The 23,196-nt window shown below is 40.1% G+C and overlaps 2 protein-coding genes across 2 annotated transcripts; both read right to left on the minus strand.

The window, feature by feature from the left end:
• Positions 1 to 443: 443 nt before the first annotated feature.
• TMEM267 (transmembrane protein 267) lies at positions 444 to 6,579 on the minus strand. Its single transcript, XM_010228412.2, has 2 exons — positions 6,203 to 6,579; positions 444 to 964 (listed from the first exon to the last, which is right to left on the minus strand). Exons 1-2 carry the CDS (start codon positions 6,518 to 6,520, stop codon positions 629 to 631), a joined length of 654 nt encoding a protein of 217 aa, XP_010226714.2. The 5' UTR covers positions 6,521 to 6,579; the 3' UTR covers positions 444 to 628.
• A 4,389-nt stretch (positions 6,580 to 10,968) lies between these two features.
• On the minus strand, positions 10,969 to 21,255 carry CUNH5orf34 (chromosome unknown C5orf34 homolog). The gene is made up of 12 exons (XM_088540323.1): positions 21,097 to 21,255; positions 20,806 to 20,895; positions 18,285 to 18,925; positions 17,586 to 17,687; positions 15,927 to 16,050; positions 14,780 to 14,871; positions 14,466 to 14,535; positions 13,982 to 14,152; positions 13,583 to 13,671; positions 12,859 to 12,951; positions 12,013 to 12,089; positions 10,969 to 11,114 (listed from the first exon to the last, which is right to left on the minus strand). Exons 1-12 carry the CDS (start codon positions 21,253 to 21,255, stop codon positions 10,969 to 10,971), a joined length of 1,854 nt encoding a protein of 617 aa, XP_088396449.1.
• Between the last annotated feature and the right edge of the window lie 1,941 nt (positions 21,256 to 23,196).

Raw genomic sequence — 23,196 nt, forward strand, 5'->3', positions numbered from 1 at the left:
AGTGAGTATCAAGCACTTATGGAGGAACCAAATTCAATATAAACATTGTATTACAGCAGGGCTCAAACAGGTGCAAATATGTAGTTGTACATTGTGAAATACAAACAGCATTTTTAAAAATAGTTGAATACAGGAACCCAGCACAAAAACAAGTTACTAAGTCTAACTGATGATTCTCAGAAGGGAAATACTCTAACAAATTCTGATGAATCCTTAGCATTTACGCAGTACTTCACCTTTTACAAGTGCTACACAAATGCTATCCAGTTAGAAGGATGAACTGTGTTTTTCGAAGGCAGAGCACAAGTCCAGCGTGAGTGGTGATCAGATGAACAGCACCATGGCAGCAGAAACAGAATTTAAGAATTTTCAGTACTACAGAGAGACTGAGTACTTTATAAACAGGTTGTCTACACGGGAATTGTAATGGAAGTTTTAAAAGGGGAAAGTGCAGACAGACATCATTACCATCCATGAAATGTGTTTCCAGACCACAAGGAATTGACACTGGAGCTTTAACTCCATAACCTTAGGATCCCAGCTTAGAAGCTAGGCATAAGGAAACTTTTCCCAGTGATAAAGCAATAGCTTATGTTTGAATGCAAACAATTTCCAAGATCCATCATCCTTATACATCAATGTGGATTCCGTGTTTTATAGACATTAATTCTCTAGTGCCTGTTAAGTACATAATAAAGGAACATAGATGAGGTAAAGATGCTGTAATTGCCACATACAGCCAGTATGGCAAAGGCGGAGTTTTTCCAAGTGGACAGAGCCAGAGGCCATGACGAATCCCATCACGGACATGATGGGAAGTCCAAGACATGAACAACATCCAGGGAAGAAAGCACCATGAGCCCTTTAGCCTGAGAAGGTACATAATAAACTTTAAGGTCAGAGCCACAACAGGAATCACAGTGGAACAATGAAGAAAGGGTCTCTGTGGAAGCGTCAGGGCAGCCTGCAGAAAATAAAAATATAATTGGCAATGGCTACACGCGAGACATGAAAAAATACTTCATGGACGTTTAGAGGTCTATTATCAAGTGGCTGCATGGTAGAAGGTGGTATTTTTTCTTTCCACTTTAATTGGTCAAAATCAACAATATGAATATTCAAATGGATAAGCGTCGTGTGCTGCCTTAGCAGCAGCAGAGCTCTAAGTGGCAGGACAGGATCCTTCTAGCATATAAGTCATGCATCCTCCTAAGCAGCAACAATAGTAAAACAGGGAACAGAGGGATGAAGCACCAGATTTGCTATTTAGTCATGCAGCATACATTAACTTGTACAGTATACAATGATATTATGTACCATTTCAAGGCAACTTAAGAGAAAAGCATACATTTGAAATACCTTATATGCTTTATTCATACTCAGAGAGACATTGTGAATTATATTACTTACCCTCTGTGATATACTAGCTTGCCAACATCTAATATGAAGCAGTAGTGTCTAATACCACACCAAGAACATGACTAAATTTACATAAATGTTGATTGCCTTGGCAAAGTATTCTTTATTGACATGGAAGAGATAACGTTCGAGTAAGTTGTGATCGGGGGTTCTGATATTAGCAACTTGCTTTATATTCCTTCAATTAAAGTCTGATATTTGATTTTAATGAAGGTGAATGTCTAGCTAGTAAGTCTTCATTACAAACAGACTGAATCCAGCCTTTTGAAGAAGTGATAACACACATACTTGAGAAAATATTCTGGATATACTTATTAGCAACAGCTGGAACTATCTCAATAAACTGAAAAGATAGTAAAAACTTAATGTTTTGGATCTCAGACTCCAAATTCTGTTAAAAAAAAAAAAAAAAAGGCAATAAAGGCACATTACTAGAAGATCTAAACCGGTAAGAAATGACAAGCATAGCACATAAAGCATAAATGCACAAGAACAAAGCATAAACATAATGTCAAGCATTTTGACAGAAAGCAGGGTAAGCCCCTCAGCAAACTCTGGTTACCAAATGCCTAGGAACTAACATTTACCAGAGCAGCAGCATGACTTTATAATTCAGCAGCAAAGATGCTTCGATGGTCACCCTTCAATAACTGCTTCCTACCTTCTGGCTCTCCTGAGGTCTACAATTTGAAATATAAATTTTTGCTCATTCATTTTGCTTTGTGACCTCCTGGAGATTCGCCGAACTAATTCACAGGAATTTCTGTCCCATTAACATAATCATGGTTTGCAGACGCAATATTGTCTCAACTTAAATGTTGGTGAATGTTTGGAAAGACAGTAACAGGCACTGACCTAACAACATCAGGTGCATCAGGTTATGGTGGGCACACATTGCTGCATCTACTGCTAGAAGCAGAGCAGCAGGACACAACTAACAACCTGACAACTCACACCACTGTTAACCAGTGTTAACCGCCCCAGGATTCGGCTAGTATTGAATCTCAATTGCAAAAATCAGGAATAGCTTCAAGTTCTTGAGCTCCTGTGGGTGTTTCAGACAAATGTTTGGGCCCTGCTTTCTCTGCAAGGACACTCATGTAAAGAGAGATGTCTGAATTCAAGCCAAGAAAATAGGAGACGGGAAGTTATGGATTTCCTTGGGACATAATTGGCTTTGAATAAGGGTACAGGCCATGTTAAAAGTCTTGCAGAAAGCTTTGCTCCATTAGCTTCCTCCATGTTGGCCTAGGACTCTCAGGCAAGCAATTGGGAAAACGCTCACAAGTACAAAAACAGTCACGCAGAAGTCTCGTAACACTTTCTCAACCAGTTTTAACTGTCACATTATAAAGCCCACTCCTTTGACTTGGTGCAAATATAATAGCTTGCGTGCATTTTTCATATAAACAGCTTGTTCAAAGATTAAAGTAGAAAAATCTTGTGATAGTGAAATTGTTTTTCATGTAGCCTGCAAGGTAGTTGGATTTCATTACTGTCAGCAAGAGGGTATAAATAAGACTTCTCAGCAAGAGAGTCCATATGGACTAAAACGTCCTGCAAAAAAGGATTTGTATGAACTGCCCTTCACAGGAACACATTTTGGCAGATCCTATTCAGTGGTCACAGCCTCTGCACATTTGCAGGGGGAAGGAGGGCAATTTTATAATTGCAGTATGATCATTAGGCTTCTTTCTCTTTTACACTCAGTAACTAGAAAAACAACTCCTTAAGTGAGGATGCCAAGCCCACGTATTTCTGTTTAGAAACACAAACTTTTAAGCTTTCTCTAACACCTCACAGGCAAATCTGTTTAGAAGTCATCAACTCTTAACAAATGAGTACAAGTCTTGTCTACCTCAACCTGGAAACATGAAGTGGCACGAGGCAGGCAGATTTGGGGAGGTTTACCATGAGACGCCAGGCTGCAGTCACTACCTATATTTGCTTATGACTCAAATAACCCTTCCCATACGCCTAGAAGTTCCGTCAGGGGCACATCCCAGCACCTCTCCTACACCAAGATGAGATGCTGGAGACAGGCACAGCAGTGTGAGCTCCCTCGCAAGTGGGAAGCTGCAAATTTTGCACTAATTCTAGACTACCTGCCCTGAAAGCTCCATAACAACAACACCAGTAACGATAATGAAACCACAAAGAAGAGCACAGGAGCCAGGCTGTCTGAGCAGCATGCTGAGATGGCAGCAACAGAACTACTGGACGAATCTGGAGGGAGTAAGTGCAGATAGATGATGATACTGCCTTATGGTGAAAGGATGGGTTACTCAAAAAAGGAACCTGTCAACAGATTTTAGAGTGATAACTAATAGCTCTGTAATTGTGTATAGTCTTATGAAAACCACTATAATTATAAATTAGTAATAGTGCTGTACTTAGTTAATTAGATTAATTCCTTAGTAACATATTGCTTCAACAAACATTGTAATCTTAAATCACTAACTCCCAAGTCAGCTGTCTGAAAGGGGAGAATGGCATTGGTAAAGTAACAAACAATTAATAAAAAGTAACTTAAAATAATAACTTGTAGGAGAGTAGTTTGGCTGCAACAGGAATTGCAAGAGGAGGACCAGATCAGAATTCAAAAACATCTTGCTAGCTGGAAGAATCTGGAACCACAAAACAAAACTGAGAGGCACATCATATTAAGCTGAAGGAAAAAAAATCAAATATAAAAATCAGGTCTAACTAGCCAGGCAACAACACAGCAAAAACTCTATGGGGATTACATTAGGTCTCAAACTAAATACTGTGACAGGTTTGCGAGGACACATAAAACCTGTAGGAGATTTTTTCCCCCCTAAAAACAAATAAACAAAAGCCCCACAGAAATGTAGGATGAACACAGCATGAGAAACATTAACCTATGCTACTTGCCCCACACAAGGCCGCAATCAAAATACTCCCTGCCGTTTGAGAGAGAACTCTTTATGGTATTTTAGGCAGAATCAATACAAAAGAAACAAGAGAAACAGTAAGAATTCTAGAAATTCAGACCCTCTTGACTTCTTGGGAGAGTTATTTAGTTAAGAGGAGACTTTCTGGAAGGCAGAGTGTTGTAAGAGCAACATGGTTACAGCCATCTAGAGATGCACAGAAGATAGCACTTGTATGTAGAATAAACAGCCTTTACTGTTATCAACCCCAGTTAACATATTTGAGGTGGGAGGAATTAACCGGGCAAGTAACTATGAAAAGGTCCTCAGGCTCTTTGGGTAACTTCCCTGCTCCTTTCTGTTGTGAAAGTTGGGCCTTTAAAGGGCTTTCCCTCTGCCTGAACATTTTGTGTGTTTGACAGATCAGAGCAGTCAGCTATTCTCTAAAGCTTTTTTGGGAGATACAATAAAAAAAAGACCAAACTGCCAAAAAAGACAGTTTAGAAGGAAAAAAAAAAAAAAAAAGTGGGAACAAATTAACTCATAACATTGCAAATTTACTTCTGCCTCATGGAAAGTAGGTATATTTGATCTTGCCTCACTTAAGAAAGGACACCTCCCAGTTCTTGAGAGAATCCTACAATCCTATGATAAAATAAAATATTCAGCTTTCTAAACTGACACTGGTGCAGAACGCCATCTAGCGGGGGTGACTAAGAAAAACAAGGTTTTGATAATAATTGCAAGAAAGTATTAAGGATGCTGTACAACAAATAAATACAATAAATAAATAAAAATAACAAATACAATAAATAAAAACAATAGTTTTAATAGTTTCAATCACCATGTATTCATCAGTGTGTTCACTGATTTTAAAAGGAAAAACTTATATACAATATTAAAATGATACATGAGATTATAGTTTTATAAATTTCACAATGCAGAAAAGAACAGTAAAGAAAGTAGTGCTTTCTCTGTCCAAGATGAATATAGGGAAAACTGATCAGATCAAAAGTTCTGCCAAATGAGCAAAATTTAAGCAGCTTTCAGTTATAGCAAATGCAGATACTATATACAGACAAAGATGTTCTCCCCTTGCAAATCTGACTTTTAGATTTCTATCACAAGCAATTCGACTCCCTGTATTCATCATCCCTACCAAATCAAAAACAAACAAACAAACAAACCCAATTTTGCATAGTTCCCATTTAATTAAAATTACCCGGGATGACAAGCAGAGCACGAGGACTCTGCCCAAGGAGCCGCTGGGTGCAAGGAGCACCTGCCCCAGCCCATGGAGGGGTCTGGGAGCCCAGGGCTGGCCTGGGCTGGCACTGCTGCTGCCTGGGGAAGGTCCGTGTGTTTTGGAGAGCTTGTGCACAGGCAAAAGCCAGGTATACAGGTTTGAAGCTGGCAAAAAGACAGGGATAGATAGGAACACATATGTGGGGGAGTGGGAATAAGACAGGCACTAAAAAGAAAGAAAATCATTAACAGAAAATGCCTTAACCTGGCCATATTAGTCCTACCCCAGTAGGAACTCCATCCTAAGGGGCAGTTCTGCAAAAGGATGATTATCACATACATTCCTAAAGAGCAGCTAGTTCACCCACTGCTTTTATTTACGAGTTCGACATTTGTTTGAGTTCCTTCTACAAGCAGCTTTATTTTAGGATAAACTCAGAATAATTTAAGACTGAAGAGGTCATATATTGCTTGCTATTTCTGCTCTGCAATTTATTAACACACATACCTAACACTGAAGGAACTTTAATCTGCAAGTTCAGTCAGGGTGGGATGGAGTGGAAGGGATAGGGCTAGATATTTCTCAGTAAGATAAATTGAAAGAGACAAAAGAGAAGAAAATAGGCAATCACTGATCAACTTACCTTTAATGACAGGGAGCCAGCGAGAACAAAGTGATCCACATCAATGACAGAGGAGAGGAAGCCAGCCAGGGTGACCTCAGTGAAGTCGCTTTTCTTCCTGAGTCCAATCACTATTGCCCAGGACCACATCCCTAGCACACCATGCACTGCATTGTCAGCGAAGGCTCGGAGCCAGTCACTTTGCTGAATGAAGGAAAACTGCAAGAGTCTGTCCACTACAAAGCAGAATATTCCCAAACACAGGCTAGAAATAACTGAGGCTGGAGTCTGGAGAAGCGCGTGGGCCTTTTCAGTTTCGGATGCCATTGCAAAAACCATGTGGCTGCACACAAAGGGTCACCAGGATATTCACTGAGCATTGTCCTTTGTAACTTCAGTTGTTCCGAAAACATCAGAAAGAACAAAAGGGAAAGCCTTAAAGAAATACATACTTCAGAAATGTATGTATTTCTACTCTGTTCATCTCTCTGAGCAACTCACAGTTCATCCTGTGGAATGGTATGAAGAATAAGTACTATGAAAACCAAGACCAATAAAATATCTCCAGTATTTAAGATCAGCACAAATCTGAAGACATCTTTCAACCAAGAAGTAACAAAAATTAATTCCTTATAGAGCAAAGCTACACATGCTTTCCCTCAGGATTTGCTCAGCAGCAACATCTAAGATTCTTCCAACATTTGCCACATTTACTTTAAAAACAGTTTCTCTTGCAGAAAAGGCAAATTGATGAAAGAAATAATCCTGCGAATTGATTTAAAAAATAAAGGCATTGATATTAGTACTAATGATTGATTTCTATCACTTAGAAGTCTTTAAATATTTATTTCCATTCTGTGATGGTTACAAAATCCTCTGGCATAAACTGACTTTTTGAGAATAACTTAAATAAATAACATCTCAAAAGAAATTCCAAATTAAATCAAACTCACACAACAAGAAACTGCAGAATATCTCAATTATAAAGATACAGCACTCGTTTCAGTGATAATTTTAAAACGTAAATAAAAAACGTTTTCCAAATAAAACCCCTCATAATTGTTACATTAAATGGGAACTAAAAAAGCAGACTTCGAAGCACAATATCAATTATAACAGTATAATTACTATTATGCTTTTCTCTCTTTTTGGAAGTCATGGAGTATAGGATGAAATGATGCTCTGAAAATGGATTCTTCCCAAGAGATTCCTTAGTGCAGTACAATAAATGTCGATAAGCAGAATGTCCTTTCTTCAAACAGTTCCGTCAGGTCAGAAATTTATTCTAAAGATGCTTTTATAAATTTTAATCTTTCAATTAAAAATATTTCTAACATCACTGGAACAAAGTATTTTATGGCTGCGAACACATCATTAACTATAAGCCCACAATACACTAAATCCTTATTCTGTTTTATCTACGTGTCCATTTATTGTAGAAGTATCCACAAATATGACTACAGCCATTGATTACCATAGAGAAAAAGCTCAACGAAGCGCTTATTTGGAAATGTTAAGAACAAAGAGAAGAAAACATCAATAATACAAAAGCTTTGCACAGGGATGAGAAAAAGCAGGTCAAGTTTAGAATCTGTTAACCATGACTGTGTCTCTTCTGAATAATCATGTAGACAAAAACCTTTTCCTGAAACACCACAAATGTAATTTATTACAGTAACTTCACAAAATACAATATATTTTTGAATATATTTCATTTTAAGGAACAAACAGCTAAGTCTTTAAAAGTATTATTGAAATATAACCATCACATTAGGCCAGATTTTACTTGAGACCCATATAAAACCTGACTGGGAAAAACTGATAAAGCAATATATCCTTAAAAAGCACACAAACATTCAGATCTAAACAACTTCCCTTCGGCTAGGGGGACACATCATTTTTGTTTCCCCACTGCACTTGCCTTGACTTATTCCAGTAAGAAATTAGGTATACCCCTCAGAGTTCCTCTGGGGATGCTGAATCCAGGCCAGTTCAGTCAATGCAGAAAGGACCATGTTCAATTCCTTCCACACCTGAATAAATGAACCAAAGCAACAGTAAGCACAGACTTACAAGCTCGCTGTAGAGCATGCATTAACCCGAATATTCAAAACACAGAAGGAAGCAACATTTTTCTAATGATTTCCTAAGTAAACAAAATTCAGTTGAAAATAAACCCTGCTAGGGTTGAGCAGATCTGTAGAAGGTTGTTTTTTTTTTTTTTTAAAAAAAAAGGCCGGAAGAAAAATAAATAAATAGAAATAAAAAACCCAGAACAAAAATAACAAAATTCAACGCCAAAGAGTCACAGAAGAGCGTTCAAGCCTTGTAATTTAAGGAACTGCATTTCATAATATACAGAATTTATTTGAACAGAATCTTCCTTGTAGCCATATTCTTTTAAAGATTCCTGCTCTAATGAAACCACGAGTCACATCTAGGGAGTCTTTTTAATGTAATCCCATCAGTTAACAACATTAGCATAAGTAAACAGAGATGCATAAATGTAAACAGCAACATACATTCCTATTAGTTTTTTAGTCTTACGCTGCTGTTCTACATGTATTATTAACATGCACATAAAATCTACAGGAAAAAAATCCCTGTGAGTTTTCAAAAATCCTGAATGAACACCTTTGAGAATGAAATGACAAATAAAATAAGAGTAACAATGACAACTACAAAACAAGAACAAGACATATGTGGGTGTCTGAGCAAGAACACAGACAGGAAGCTAAACTCAGTTTTGGGTTACCCTTAGCCAGAAGGGCTACTGTTTTTGGCATAATTGTTCTTTTAAGCACTACTTCCCACAAAACTGCATAATGTGCATTAATAATTTCCACGAAAAGAAATAATGCCAGCAATATTTAATAACTGCATATACTCTTTTGTCTAGGAATACAATCTGTTAAAACACTGCATGTTCTCATTCCTTCAAACAGCGAAAAGATCACACTACTCCACACCACAAAGACGAATAGTGCTCTCGCTATAGGCACTACAGAACTAACACAAAATTATCCCCAGCTTGTTGCATCTCACATCCCTGTTATTAAAAAGGTAAACTGGGAAATAGACACATTATACAAGGAGGATTAGAAAGGCTACTTCAAGCTGAGGACAACGGGAGGCTAGTCCAGTTAATACACCCAAGAAAACATTAAGAGGGGGTTCACGTAAGACACACACACAACAGCTGATACAGTAAAACATTAAGGTTATAACAGATGAAGCATTAAGCAAAATCTCTCTACATACCCTCAAAACACAATTGTGTTGCTATATCTCACTTAATTTGAGGAAATCAGAAAAAAAATATTTAAGAAAAGCACAGCTGACATTATAAATCACTGACAGAAGAAGATTATTTAGGCTACCAACCCCGCAAGTTATGTATGTCAGGAAACACCTGACAGTAAAAGGCCTTCTGATCTACTCTGTAAGAGCAAAACAGAAAGCCAAGTACTAAAATGAACCTTAAGAAATGTTTTTGTTCTGCTCCAATTTAGCAACCAGCTGCCAGGTGCATTAATGCATACGGGCATGACTGACATTTAAGATATGAGATCAAACCAATACTGCATTATCTCCTGGAAAAGCAGGTCACAGTGTAAATCAACCTGAAGGCCTAGTAAATTAAACATTGGGGTCAGATAATTATTATGCTGAGCAGAAGGGGCATGCGAAGGAAATGGTTGGAGAAGGGACCAAAGTGTCCCCTCAAGCATACAAGCCACCTGCAGAACTTAACAAGATACTGAGGAGCAAACTGAACCCAAAACACAGTGAAATTAAGGTGGGAATGGGGGGGAGACGACATTAAATCACGGACCTGCAACTTTGCAATGAAACTGTTATCTCAGGAACCAAAAATTAAAGAAGAAAACTAAAAAACTTCCTCCTTAACGGCTGATTCGGATATGGAGATATCTAGGAGCAAAAAAAAAGAGCAGAAATAAATACCTTGAAGGCAGGCAGCAACCCTAATCAAATCAAAATACTAGTAAGTTGTGGAAAGCCCCATTTCTCACGCTAGACCGAAGCGAAACAAATCAGCAAGCAGCACCAGCCCAGCGCGGCTGCCGAGGTGTGCGCACTAGCCCGCTCGTTACCACAGCGTTTGGCTCACGAGCACCGATCGACTGAAGAGCAAAGCACCTCCGGCCTCTCGGCGGGGAGGGCCGAGGCAGGCGCAGGCGGCAGGGGACCCCACACCACGCAGCCCAGCACGGACACGGGCTTCCCCGCTTCGGGCACCACGCGCTTCCCCGCCGGCGCGCGGGGCCCCGCACACAGCGGCGCCGGGAGCTCCCTCCCTCCCTCCGCCCCGGGGCGCCCCGGCCGCCGCCGCCGGCCCCTCGCGGGGAGGCTCCGCCCGGGGCCGCCCCCCGCTCCCCGCTCCCACCTTCGCGCGCGGCGGCCGCCGCCCCCAGCCGCGCGGGCAGCGCGCGTGCGCGCCGCGGAGCACGCCGGGAGGGGCGGGGACGGGCCGCCGCGCTGCAGAGCGGAGGCGCGCACTTAAATAAGTGACTCAGTAAGTAAATAAAAAGACGTTTTATTAGGCGCTTTAGGAGCCGCGCCGACGCCCCGGCCTTATGTATACTTAAGCAGACGCGTTCCTTACCGCCCTATCCCCCTTTAACCTGGCCACAAGGTGTGAAGCGGGAGGTCGGCACCCTGCTCGGCCCCTAGGGCTCCCTCCTCCGGGGCTCGAGCCGCCGTCCCGCGACCCCCGGCGCCCCTCGGGGCTGCGGTTTGCGGCCGGGCCCCTGCCGAGGCGGCCTTCACCTCCGCGCGGCGGCCAGCAGCGCCTCGATGTCCTGGATCGCCTTGGCAGTCTTCTCCAAAGCCTCCGAGACGCGCTCCTGGCCGCCCGCCGCGGCCCCTGGGCCCCGCAGGGCCGGGCTGTGCTCCAGTAACACTGCGGTGCCTTTGTTAAGGGAAAAAAATCAACGTTTCCCACCTAATAATGCTAAAACGTCTCGTGTATCCCACGAAAGCATCACTAGGAACACCATCAGCAACTCTCACACTCCAGAGCACAGGTATTCCCTACAAAAACAAGTGTTGATTATTTAAAATGTCCATTACCTACTTCTAGAACATGTACTTAAATAAAACTTTAATGCATCTCGAAGTGTACTTAAAAAATAAATCATATGAAGGTAATAACATATAATAAATCAGATACCACATTCCACACTTTAACAGTACTGCACTTTCATGCTACTGAAATTAAATGATGATTTAAGCATATGAAGCACTGCATACTTTCTTGGCAGCTCCTTTAACAGCGATGCAAAACTGAGGTAGCTGATAAATAGAAAGGCAGTTTACTGCAACAATATGTCAAAACAAAAGGCAACTTAACCATCTCTCAAAGACTGGTGGATGACTGTCAGTAAAACTCACATAAGTTTATATATGAGCTTATATAAAGAACCACCATTAGTAGTCACTCCCATCTCTACTATCCCTCTTTATTGAGGACTAACTCCTGGCAGTATAAAATGCTGTAAGATCATAATTTACTCTCCTTGTTAGACCAAGATTTTTTTTCTTCCTGTAGCTACAAATAGCATCACAAAATCTGCTATTCAAATGTGCGAAAAAAAGAGAGGAGGAGGGCTATATATTCAGCCATTGTTTTTGTTGACAGTGCACAGAAACGGATTAAGACACATGAGAAAACAAAAATAAAAACGAAGGAAGAAAACAAAGGTGTTATTTTAAAAATACATTTTAAGAGGGTAAGGCATTAGAAGAAGTTGTGATGATGATTGTGTATTTGATGATCTAAAAGTGAGGCTCTGAATATGCAGATGAACGAAAAGCACTAATTTGCACAGCTTTCAAAGGGATACAGTTAAATCTCCGTATTTTTTCAAGCTCAGCATCAGCAGACCTGTATAAAAGATCACAATTATGAATTATATATCAAATGTAGTTTTGTACTTCAGAATAGTTTGCATAGAACTATAGTTGCAGAACTATAGCTAATCAGTTGAGCAAAATCAAGTGAAAAAAGCTACATTTTTATCTTTTATTTCAGCAGCTGCATTTGTCAATAGCTGCATTTGTAAACCATCCACGTTTCCAAAAATCAGGGCTTTGAGCTAAGAATAGTCTCTTTGCTGTATATATGTACATATATAGAGAGATAGATTTTTGTTTTATCAACTACTGAATTACCAATAATTCTAATAACAAGTGCAAGTGTAATCAATTTCAGTTAACATTAATGTCAGATTGTTTCCATATAATGTCAATAGACCTTTGGTCAGTATCCTAGATTAGAAGCATTATTAGGGACAATGATCCCTAGAAACATATTAGGGGACAGTTATCCAGTTTCAAAAGCTCTGTGTACAGTTCTGGACTGTTTGGGCTTCTGTTAAAAGGAAAAAAAAAAAGAGTTCTTAGTCTGCTTTCCCCTATTCGTCTTGCAAAATAACTCTTCTGTAAGATTCTGAAGTACAAGAAAACAAGTTTCAGCTAGGACTCAACTTCCTTAGCATTTTAAATACTGAAAGGAGGATAAAAACATGCAAAATAGTGCATTTTGAGGTGCATTTGAGTGCATTTCAGATCGTTGAGAAATGCAACCTGCAAAATATGTTGAGTTTTATTTTCAATATTATTTATAATCAATTATGTAAGATAAAGATGAATACCTGTTTTCTTCATTTACAGAGCACGCAGTATATTCGGGAGTCTCCTCCCTGTCACTCAAACTTCTGCACCATTCTATTACAGTTCTGATGTACCTATGTTATCATGAAAATTCATAGGAAACAAGTAGTTATTTAGGTGAGAAATACAGTCTATTCATTCATCAAAAAGTTGAAGGCATGAGTCAAAAGAAAAAGCTGTGATACAAAATCTAACTTTTCTCTAGGTTTGCCTTTTTTTGATTCCCACTTTCTCCTCCAGCAAGAATCTCCTTAATACTATGCTTTCATAGAAAATTATAACAAAGCTACATGATTTTTAATTAATAGTATACAAGTGTTATTTTTTTCTGTGAAATTCTTGTTGTTAAAATGTAGCAGAGCAAGCTTGTGATGATCCTCATAATGAGGCTGTAATTAGAGCAAACAGAAAAATAATCTGCAGATAGATGTCAATATCTATAATGAAGCAAAAAATGGATAAAGTTCTATCACTTCCTTGCTCTATTTAGGGTATATATATATATATATATGTATATATCTTGGCTTATCCACTGATTTAAGTGCAAAGGTGCAGCTCTAGTTTGAGACTATATTCTGCAATTACACTTGCTGTGCTCCTGAGTCATACAGGTTTTGAATGCTTGCCAGATGAGAGATGTCATCATCTTGTGAGAAGAACTCTATTTCTTAATATTAAATTTAAAATTCTTTATGTCACTTATACCTTTCATAGATTCCAGGACGACTCATTTGGATTAGCTGCTGTACCCCATCAGAAGTAGTTAACTTACACCAGCCTACATTTTCATTTACCTTAGAAGAAGAAGAAAATTAAAAGTATTAATGTTCTACTAAAAAAATTAAATTATTAATGTTCCACTACAGTCTTGAAAAAAAAGTGCCTACTAATTATTTACTACTAAAACAAAAAGTCATTGCATATTCCACTTTAAATGTTTAAAGCTTGTGTTTTGTTAAGGACAGAATTTAGCATAGCCACATGTTTCTAATGGAAAGAAGAAAACCTGGTATAGTCCCTGACACTGATTTTGTGTTTTTTAAAAATACTTTATTCATTAAAGAGTGAAGAGAAGTCTCCAAATGCACAGAACCCATGAGCTACCTGGATCCTTCTAGAGCCTGGTTTGAAATCCCAGACCATATTCAAGGTCATCCCATCCCAAAATGTAGCACAGACTTTATTATCCGAGCATACAACAACTCTTCCTATTCCAGGAATAACTTCTTCAGCTAGCAAAAATGGCAACATTTCACGTCCATCTGTCTTGGCTTTCTAGAACAAAATGAATACATCAAAAAATCAGGAAAGGTCATTTTCTGTCATTTGAGCTATTTATGTCTCCTAAATTATCAGTTCCCTTGTTCCACCTTAACACCACCAGGATTTCCTTATCATGCAACTGATCTCTGCTTCGCAAAGGTATCTTAACACTGCATGGTTTTGGTTTCTAATATATAACTCTTGGTCTTGTTTGGGATACATGCAGTCTTTCTTCCCCTAGACTAGGTTCTATTCCCCACAGCTGATATAATCTTTTTTTTTTTTTTTAAGACAGCAAAATACTTACAACGTTCCAGCTACATACCACTTGCCAGCAGCAGAGACTATAGTTGTGAGTTAACGAAAGTTTAGTCTTGTAGCAGGACCGAAGCATCCTGAGGAAAAAACCAAAAATCCCAAAAACAATCACAAAATATTAAGCATTTCATAATTACTCACTATGTCTTTTACACCGTTGAGACCTTTATTCTACAAGTCTGTAGATGTCCCCCATGCTAATATGAGTTCCTTTAATTTTTACACTTCATGTGATAATAAGCATTATGTGTAAGTGCAATTATTTTCTTCTCCAAGTCAGAGGAATTAATATAACAATAATGAAATAGAGGAACAAGTTACCTGGTTGCCTGTGCAATAATGGAGGCTATACAGTATGGACTTCCTGGTACGTCAGGAGGTAGATTGTTCACTGAATACATCTTTTCTTCTCTCTGCAGTAAAGAATAGAAAGGACTTGAGTTCTTATTGTTAGTACAGAATTCAGACTGTATTTAAAAGCTTGCAAGACATGAAAATGTGTTGATTTCTAACCCCAAATAACTGTAATAACATTTATATTTTTCACTGAAAAAAGACAAAATGTAGTTGAAAAGTAAAAATATTTATTATTTACATCTATTTCTGTGGCAAGATACAAATTCAAAGTTTTTATCCACTCAATACGAACCACAAAGTTCTTATATCAGACAACACACTGTGGTTCATTACTGAGTGACTGACTGCTAAAATCTAGGTTGTTGACCTTTATGTATTTTAAAAATATAAATACGCAAATGTAGCCAAGGACAGAAAAAAAATGAATTTGAATATGTAATTCCTAAATGATGAAAAATGCAAGGGTTAAATTTATGAAACATAAACGGCTGTGCCAGAAAGATCGGCCACTTAAGAACATGAAGTATCTTTGCTCTTATACCTCTAAAACTTTTTTTTTTTTTTTAAACAGAGCAAATTTGCTACTCGGCTCAGAGAATTTCCTCTGAATTGCTCTAGCTACCTAAGTAAGTGTGGAAGAAACCACTATCATCCTTCGTATCAGCAAGCACCGCTACTACTGAATATTGAACCTCATGTTCTGGGACAAGAGTGATTAAAGGGACCACTGCACCGCCCTCCTGGTTTTCAAAGATGTTCTGACCCTAACAGGAAACGGAATGATGCAAGTTTGTTCATATTAACTTTAAAAATATCTTTACGGCAGTATCCTTTTTTTTGCAATATGTTCTTTTGTGAGAAAGCGATATTACAGTCTTACAACAATACCTATGCTTTTGAAATAGATGTTATATCGCACAAGTTTCCTTGGTGTGTTCATGTGTTCCCGAAACAGAAGGAAAAGTTTAGAAATTTGTGTATGCTTAACTGATTGCTTTATCACTGCTTACTACCATGAACACCAGATGGACAGTTGTAGGGCCTTCACTATAGGCTATGAAAGATGCTGTCAAAGAAATTTGAAAGATATTTTTAAGAGTTTTCTTTCTACCTTTTTTGTTCCTTTCTGAACTGCATAATGTTTGAAGTAGTTTCCCAAAAATGCTCCTTCTGACTTGAGAAAGCTGCCATCCCCAGGATAAATTTCTGCAATATTGGTACTACCATGAATAAACCTATGAGAAATAACAAGATTTTACACAAAACACTGTGCCACTAGACAAGCAACACATGTTAGTAAAGTTGAACAGAACACTAAGCCCAAACACATTTTCATCAAAATGTTTAGGTTTTTACTGTTTTTCAAGCAGCTGAGCATACTAGTTATTTCTTTTAAGAGAGAAGCTCAGTATTACGAAGCAGTGTTTTATCTGCAGCTTGCTGCAAAAGGCATGAGGTCAGCTGTGTCCCCTTTTCCCGGGGCCCCGAGCGTGTGTCTTGGACTCTCCCAGGGTGCTCCTGTGCTGCCCCTGCTTCCCTGGGCTGTTCCATATATCCAGGTTTGGAGAGGAGAGGGGGAAGAAGGCAGTTGCATCTCTGCGAGCTTGGCTGCATGTTGGTTGCATGTACCAAAGCTGAAGTCCCCTGTGGGCAATTCCCAAGCCGTGTCTGGCCACGACTGGCAGCTCAGAGGTGGCTGGTGAACAGGCTTCCCAGAGAGGCTGTGGAGTCTCTTTCTTTGGAGATCTTCCAAACCCGCCTGGATGCCACCCTGTGCCACGTGCTCTAGGTGATCCTGCTGAAGCAGGGAGGTTGGACTAGATGACCTCTAGAGGTCCCTTCCAACTTCAGCCACTGTGATTCTGTCATTACTTTCATAATGCAAGAAGAGGCTTTTTTTCCCAGGTGTGTGTATTTTTTTCCTTATAAAGAAATTTAGGGAAAATATTTGTTTTTTTTTTCCTTAGGAGGTAAACATCTAAGAGTTAAGTAATCTCCAGGCAGCAAAAAAAAAATCCTTCTTTTCAGCAGACCATCTCAACCTACTTTACACAGAAGAAATAATTGTCAGACTAGCTGCTTTCTAAACCACCCTTACGTATTCACTCCCATTACGACTGTACATTTTTCGCTATGACTACCAGACTTGGTGATCATGCAGTATCTTGGAACTAAAAATTTATTTAAGGATCTATTTCTGCAACTCTGTGGTCAGATGCCCTGATTTCAGTAGTGGAGCTTTAAGATCTGAAAGAAATGAATTATAGCCCTGAAATGCTGCTGTGTGTTTTCTTTAGATGAGTTCCATTTCTTCTTTTTTAAAGCCAATAAAAATCCACAGTAGAGTTTAACTTCCCCTTACAAAATATTACGGAGATCACCAAGATAAATATTTCTAAAATATGGAGTCCTTAACACCAAAAGAAATGATAAAATTTTCAAAGAAAACAAGCATCATAATCATTAGTGAAGCCTATAGGAACTACTGCTGCTCAGTAACGTCCAGGAAGTCAGAGCATTTCTTTAAAATCCTTAATATGATGTCAGAGTCTTTGCTTTAGGCACGCTTATCTGGAAACAAACTGTATTAGAAAATTCGAAGCAAATCTGAAGCCAGTAACAAGCAGCAGAAATCAACAGAATCTTATGTTAATCTTACATGAAGGTTGTGTATCCAGGACTGAGAGAGGGGCGAAGACGTGAATACCTAAAGCTTAATTCCCATGCAAATTAAGTGTTGGGAAGATGAAAAGCATCATCTCCTTCATACCTGTAAAGAACACCTTGGTACCATACGACTTGAATCACCTGAGGGTATGATTGGGTTTCACTGTCTTCATCCTTCTCTTGAAAGAAATCAGAGAAACTCCACCTGTGTAAAATACAGTAAAAGATTCACAAGATCTGCAGTTTTTTTTTTTTGGTCGCTATTATTCTATCCTCTACAAAAATGTATTTCTATACTGAAAGCGGAAGCATGCATATGCATATCTGTTCAAAGGAAAAGAGAACATATATTTTCAATGAGCTCTGGCTCCTGAGTTATCTGGGTACACCATTTAACCTCTTAGATATAAAACCAGTAATTCAAAGGTTGTTTTAATTCCTTTTAGCAGTGCTGACAGAGAATACATATGACTGTCCCAATTCAGAAGCATTATTTTCTCAAAATAAAAAACAAACACCCTTCTCACTATTCTTTCTTCATTTACATATTTATTTAACATTTATTTAACAATTCCGGGAATGTTATTTTTCTCTAAACTTATACTATCTAATTTCATTACTGTTGGATAAATACTGTTAGCCCCACAAATCTCACACGGAAAGAAGTTCCTAGTAAAGAACAGGATATTTCATTGTTTATTTCTGATGGATAAAACTCAAGTTATTTTCCTAGAGGCTGAAGTTCAGAGCTGCAGAACTGTAAAACATACATTAACACTAGAAAGCAAACAGTTTATACTACCTGTGTAAATGTGGTGCACTGCAGCTGAGTGGCAACGCTGTAGGCAAAGAAGAAACTGGTTCATACATTTCAAAGTTTTTTAAAACATTAGATCTGTTCGATTTCTGGTTATTTTCCTCACAAGTTTCCATTTCACTGTTGAGAGTGAACCGCTTAGAGCACATTAATGCCAATGACAAAGGGTATTTCCATTCTTCTGGGCATGAGGAAACAGAGCAGCACTGTGTAACCCACGTGTACTCAGAAGAGCAACTTGGCAAGAGAGAAGGTCCTTCCCCTCTGTCTTTTCGGTCCTTTGGTTTGGTAGGTTCTGTGTATTTACTTGCAGGACCACCACATTCATCCTTCTTAGTCTCTGTCCTCGTTTGTTTTGATGACATTTCTGGAACAGCATTTTGCCTTGATTGCCCACATTCATTTTTGGTTTCATAATTCCTGTTCCTCTGAGAGGAACGCAAGGATGCAGGCTGACTAACTTTGCATAAGAATTCCACTGTAAAGTCCTGCTGCAATTCCGACAGGTAAAGGTGAGCATACCCATCGAGGGAGGAGACCTTCACACTGCCATTTTTCACACACGTTGCCACCTCAGCCATAGCAGGGTCAGGCCATCGAACCTCTACAATATCACTGAGGAGAATCTAATGCAAGAGAACGGATTGGATATGTTAGCTCGCCTGAAGTGACAGTGGAGGGTTTCATTTAAATGAATTGAGTGTTTCAGCAAGGTGATGTGTGGCAAGGTACTTATCCTATAATTCATTGCATACCTAAACTCAAGAGGAATTAAAATAGTCTTTTTTATAGAAGCATATCCTGCTTCTTCCTGTTCCAACACCAAGGTTGCCATTTAGTATCTACTCATAAACACGTAAGCCATAAAAAGGCCAACTGACCGGCCATGATTGCCCAGCGACAGCAGACACTTGTTTCCAGGAGAAAGCCTGAGCTATCCTGATTGAATTAGTTAGCGGTAAAGCTCACAAAGAGCCCACAGTAAAACTGCGTACATTAAAGCATCATTTATTTCAAAACTTCCCTCTATTTATAAAATTACGGTAATGCAATGAAGTGCCATATAATAAGCATTCGTGTTTTCCTACCAAATGCAATGAAGTGCCATATAATAAGCATTCGTGTTTTCCTACCAAATGCAATGAAGTGGCAGATAATAAGCATTCGTGTTTTCCTACCGATACTGAAGCATATCAGAAGGCCACTGAAAGAAGGTGTGTAAATTTACTAAACCCCCAGCAAAAAGATTACCGAAATGGTAAACATTTTACAGTGTTACCTTACTACGTTTAGAAAGTCTCAAAACAAGCAGCCTCCTCTGACCCAAACAACAACTTTCAAAGGCAGATTCAAGGCCACATTACGCTATCTGTGCTGGGAGAACCGAGCCTAATACCAGCTCAAGTGTGGGAAGTAGCAAAGGCCTTGAAAATGTGGGCGCTGGCTGAAAATTGAGGCGAGAGGAGTAAAGTGGTGGTAATTTACTGGTAACAGAAACAAGTCCTGGGAGCTGGAGGGGCCTGACAGCCTGGCCTAGTGCAGGGGGGTCCCGAACTGCTTGACCCCTCAGGAAAGGCCTATTGCACTGAGGCTTCTCTGAAGAGGTCTTATCTACAGGAGGGAGGGAAGAATAAATAGCGGATATAAAAGGAATATAAGTAAACAATTCCTAAGTTTTAGAGTTGCAGAGAAGGGCGAGACATTTCTCCAACATTCAGCTGTAAAAGACAGGGATAAACATAAGGCAAAGTTTAATTTGAAAGTGTAATTTAAAATGGACATTGGCAAATGCACTAACCAAATTATCCTCTGCACATCTTGCAGATTCATATTCATATTCAGGGAGGCAAAAGCTTGCGTGTCCCTTTATTATGAGAAATCGCTGAAGAAAATGCACCCAAGGACATATTTTCGCTGTTGTTGTTGGAAAATATAGACAAAACAGCAGATGTTCCTGGGACATCATGAGAGAATATGAACAAAACAGCAAAGACTGGTTGAAAACAAAGATAAGGACGACCGTATCTTCAAGTAACCATCTGAAACTGGGCAGCAGGCCCTAAACAGGGCCCTCTGGGCCAGAGTAAGGCCGCATATGGAAGTGAGTGCTGGGATGTCATCGAGTGGACACAGAAAGATGGCAACCGGGGGTCTCTAAAGGCCACCAGAAACCACCAAAGGGGCATAGGGCACACACACACGAGGGTGGGATAGATTGTATTTAGTTCCGGGAAATAGAATGAATAGGTCTGATCATTCCTAGAGTTTAAAGCATATGTAGATAACAGAGAAATAAAAGCTTTAGCAAACACACCTTAGGGTGTCCACCATCGGTGGAACTATCCCCTGCGCACCCAGCTCTGCAATAAAGTGAATGTCTGCTTCTTAATACTACATTGGTGTTAAGAGGTTAATTCCCGGTTTTCAGTGACACCCCAGTCTGGCTACCAAGGCCTTTATTATTCTTTAATGACAGCATTTCACGGATAAAACTTACAAAACTTACTTGTTTTCTTTCTGGGGGTATAATAGGCGAAGGTAAGTAGGGGCGAGCAGAAAACTTGTTCCGGAAATCTAGAGCTTGCAGAAGTTGTTCCTGATTGGAAAGAAAAAAAAAGGGGGGGGGGGGGGAGGGAATGTGGGGAGGAGAGAAAACGCATCGCCGTCAATTAGTCTATCTGGAGGCGCCGCTTCGGCGGCTTCCATCGTGCTCCCCGTTCCCGTGAGCAGAGCTCGAGGCGCCGCCTCAGCTGCCGCGGAGGACCCCGCTGCGGCGGCTCCCCCCGCGCCCACGCACCCGGCGGCCGCGCACGGCGAAGGGCACCCGCTGCCCCCGCGCCGGGCCCGGGGCGCTGCGGTACTCGGCGCCGCAGGCGGAGAGCAGGAGGCGGCGGCCGCCGGCGCCGCGCGCCTCGGCAGAGCCGTCGCCGTAGAGCACGAGGAGCGGCGCCGCCATCGCCTCCCTCAGCGGCCGCCTGCGCGCCCGGACGCGCGGCGGGAAACGCGGCGGGACACGGCGCCCCGCGCGGCGGCAGCTTCGTCCTGCGTCTCCCTAGCACCGAGCGGGGCCGGAGGGACATGCGCAGGCCCAGAGAAACGCACAGCTGCTCTCCCGGTTGAACTCAATCACTGTGTGTGTATTTACATATAAAGATTTATTTTCGTGTACCCGCAGCTGGGGTGTGGTGCGGGGACTGCTGGCCTGCTGCTTTTCTCTGCGTGGGACATCTTTTGGTCTGAAGCAGCAGAGCTGCAGCTGGTTCTGTGCAAAATTGCTGTCTGGGAGACATGAGCAAAGTTGTGCAAAAAGTGGGCAGAACAGAATACATGGATTAAAATGGCTTGCTCTTCATTATTGAGAGAGCAAGAGGAAGCAGCCTTTGGATAATCAGGAGGCAGTCTTCATGCTAAAAGCCTGGGAGGAAAGTTAGCAGTGAGCCTTGGACTGTGCAGAATCACTCACCTGGGGCCATGCATCCTGCAGCTGCATTTCAGTGTGTGTATTCCCATCCAGTACAGCCCCATGGAGAACCTTTGCATTTGTCTATGCACGTCCCCTTCCCAGACAGGCAAGCAGCTGCCGGGAAGACTTAAACATCCTCTTCTGACACCATCTCTGGAAAAGCATGAAGAAGCTTGAGGAACAGAATTAAGAAAGCAGCTTGCAGAGGTACAACATATCCCAATGGTGACAGACTACAGATAAATAATTCACCTGTGCTTCTTTGCATATACATTCCTACCACAGAAAAATCTAACAAATAGCCATGCACACCAGGTCCCTGCTGAGTGAAGAATTGTTTTTCCACAAGCAAATTTTAAAAAAGTAACCCTCAAAGCATATTTGAGCAAACCATATTTGTACCCCTACCTATTTATGCTGTAATCAAAGTTGTTTTAAAGTCGTCAGTTTACTGTTAAGTGGCAATTTATTGTTAACCCCCGTGTAAAGCGCTAAGCAGATGTAATTCAGGATCCTGTGATATACAGCCACACCAGATGAGTCATAACCAGATATTCATAGAATCTCATGTAGCCTTAGAAAGTAAGTCATTCCTTACCTATGGAAACATGGGTTTCTTATATGAACATGGAATTGCTGAAGAGGTGAATTTGGTACAAATTTCTGCTTTCTAATTTGCTGGTACAGCAGTTGTAGGTGGTAGATCAACAATCTAGTAAAGTGGCTGCAGACACAAATCTGCATCAGAACAGTAATTGTCAATTTCTAATTCCCCTTTTAATCGTTATTATTCCACAGTATAATTGTTCAAAGCAAGTTTCAAAGCATGTTTTTTGCATTATCAATTCTTTACACCACTGGTTTATGCCACATTCATTGAAAGAAAACCTAGTGATGTAAAGATAACTTGGTCTTAAGCACAAGTCTAAAAACTTACAGGACTAGAGCAGGATTCTGAACATGCAAATTCTTATTCTGCATGAGCATGAAACTATTTTTGTCCATTAAAAAGTAGGAATGATGTTGCTTTTCTGCTTTATTAATTTTGATTTCCTGTTTACTGATGAAGTAATGGAAGTTGCACTGTTTTTTGCTAGCAACTTCACTGCTGAGGTTACAACCCTGAGCTTCAGAAGCACAGGAGGACACCTCCCTCAAACACCAGATCACCTGCTTTATCTCTGTGCTTCAGGAAGGTGGCAAACACAGTAAGTAATTCATTAAGTAAAATCTTGCAAATTTCTTAACATTTGGCTGTGACTTCTGCGGAATAACATTTTTTTCATATTTCCCAACTAACAGGATCTACAAGAATAAACTAGATAATTAAAACTAAAATTGAGTCAAGGAGAGGAAAATCTGCAAACAAACTATCACTAGTAGAATAAATGAGTTCTGTGCAGTAGGAAGGAGAATGGCAGACCATCATGATGA

Source organism: Tinamus guttatus, unplaced genomic scaffold (genome assembly GCF_059628265.1).
Source record: "Tinamus guttatus ecotype Peru unplaced genomic scaffold, ASM5962826v1 Tinamus_guttatus_pri_ptg000059l, whole genome shotgun sequence".
NCBI classification, from domain to species: Eukaryota; Metazoa; Chordata; class Aves; order Tinamiformes; family Tinamidae; genus Tinamus; species Tinamus guttatus.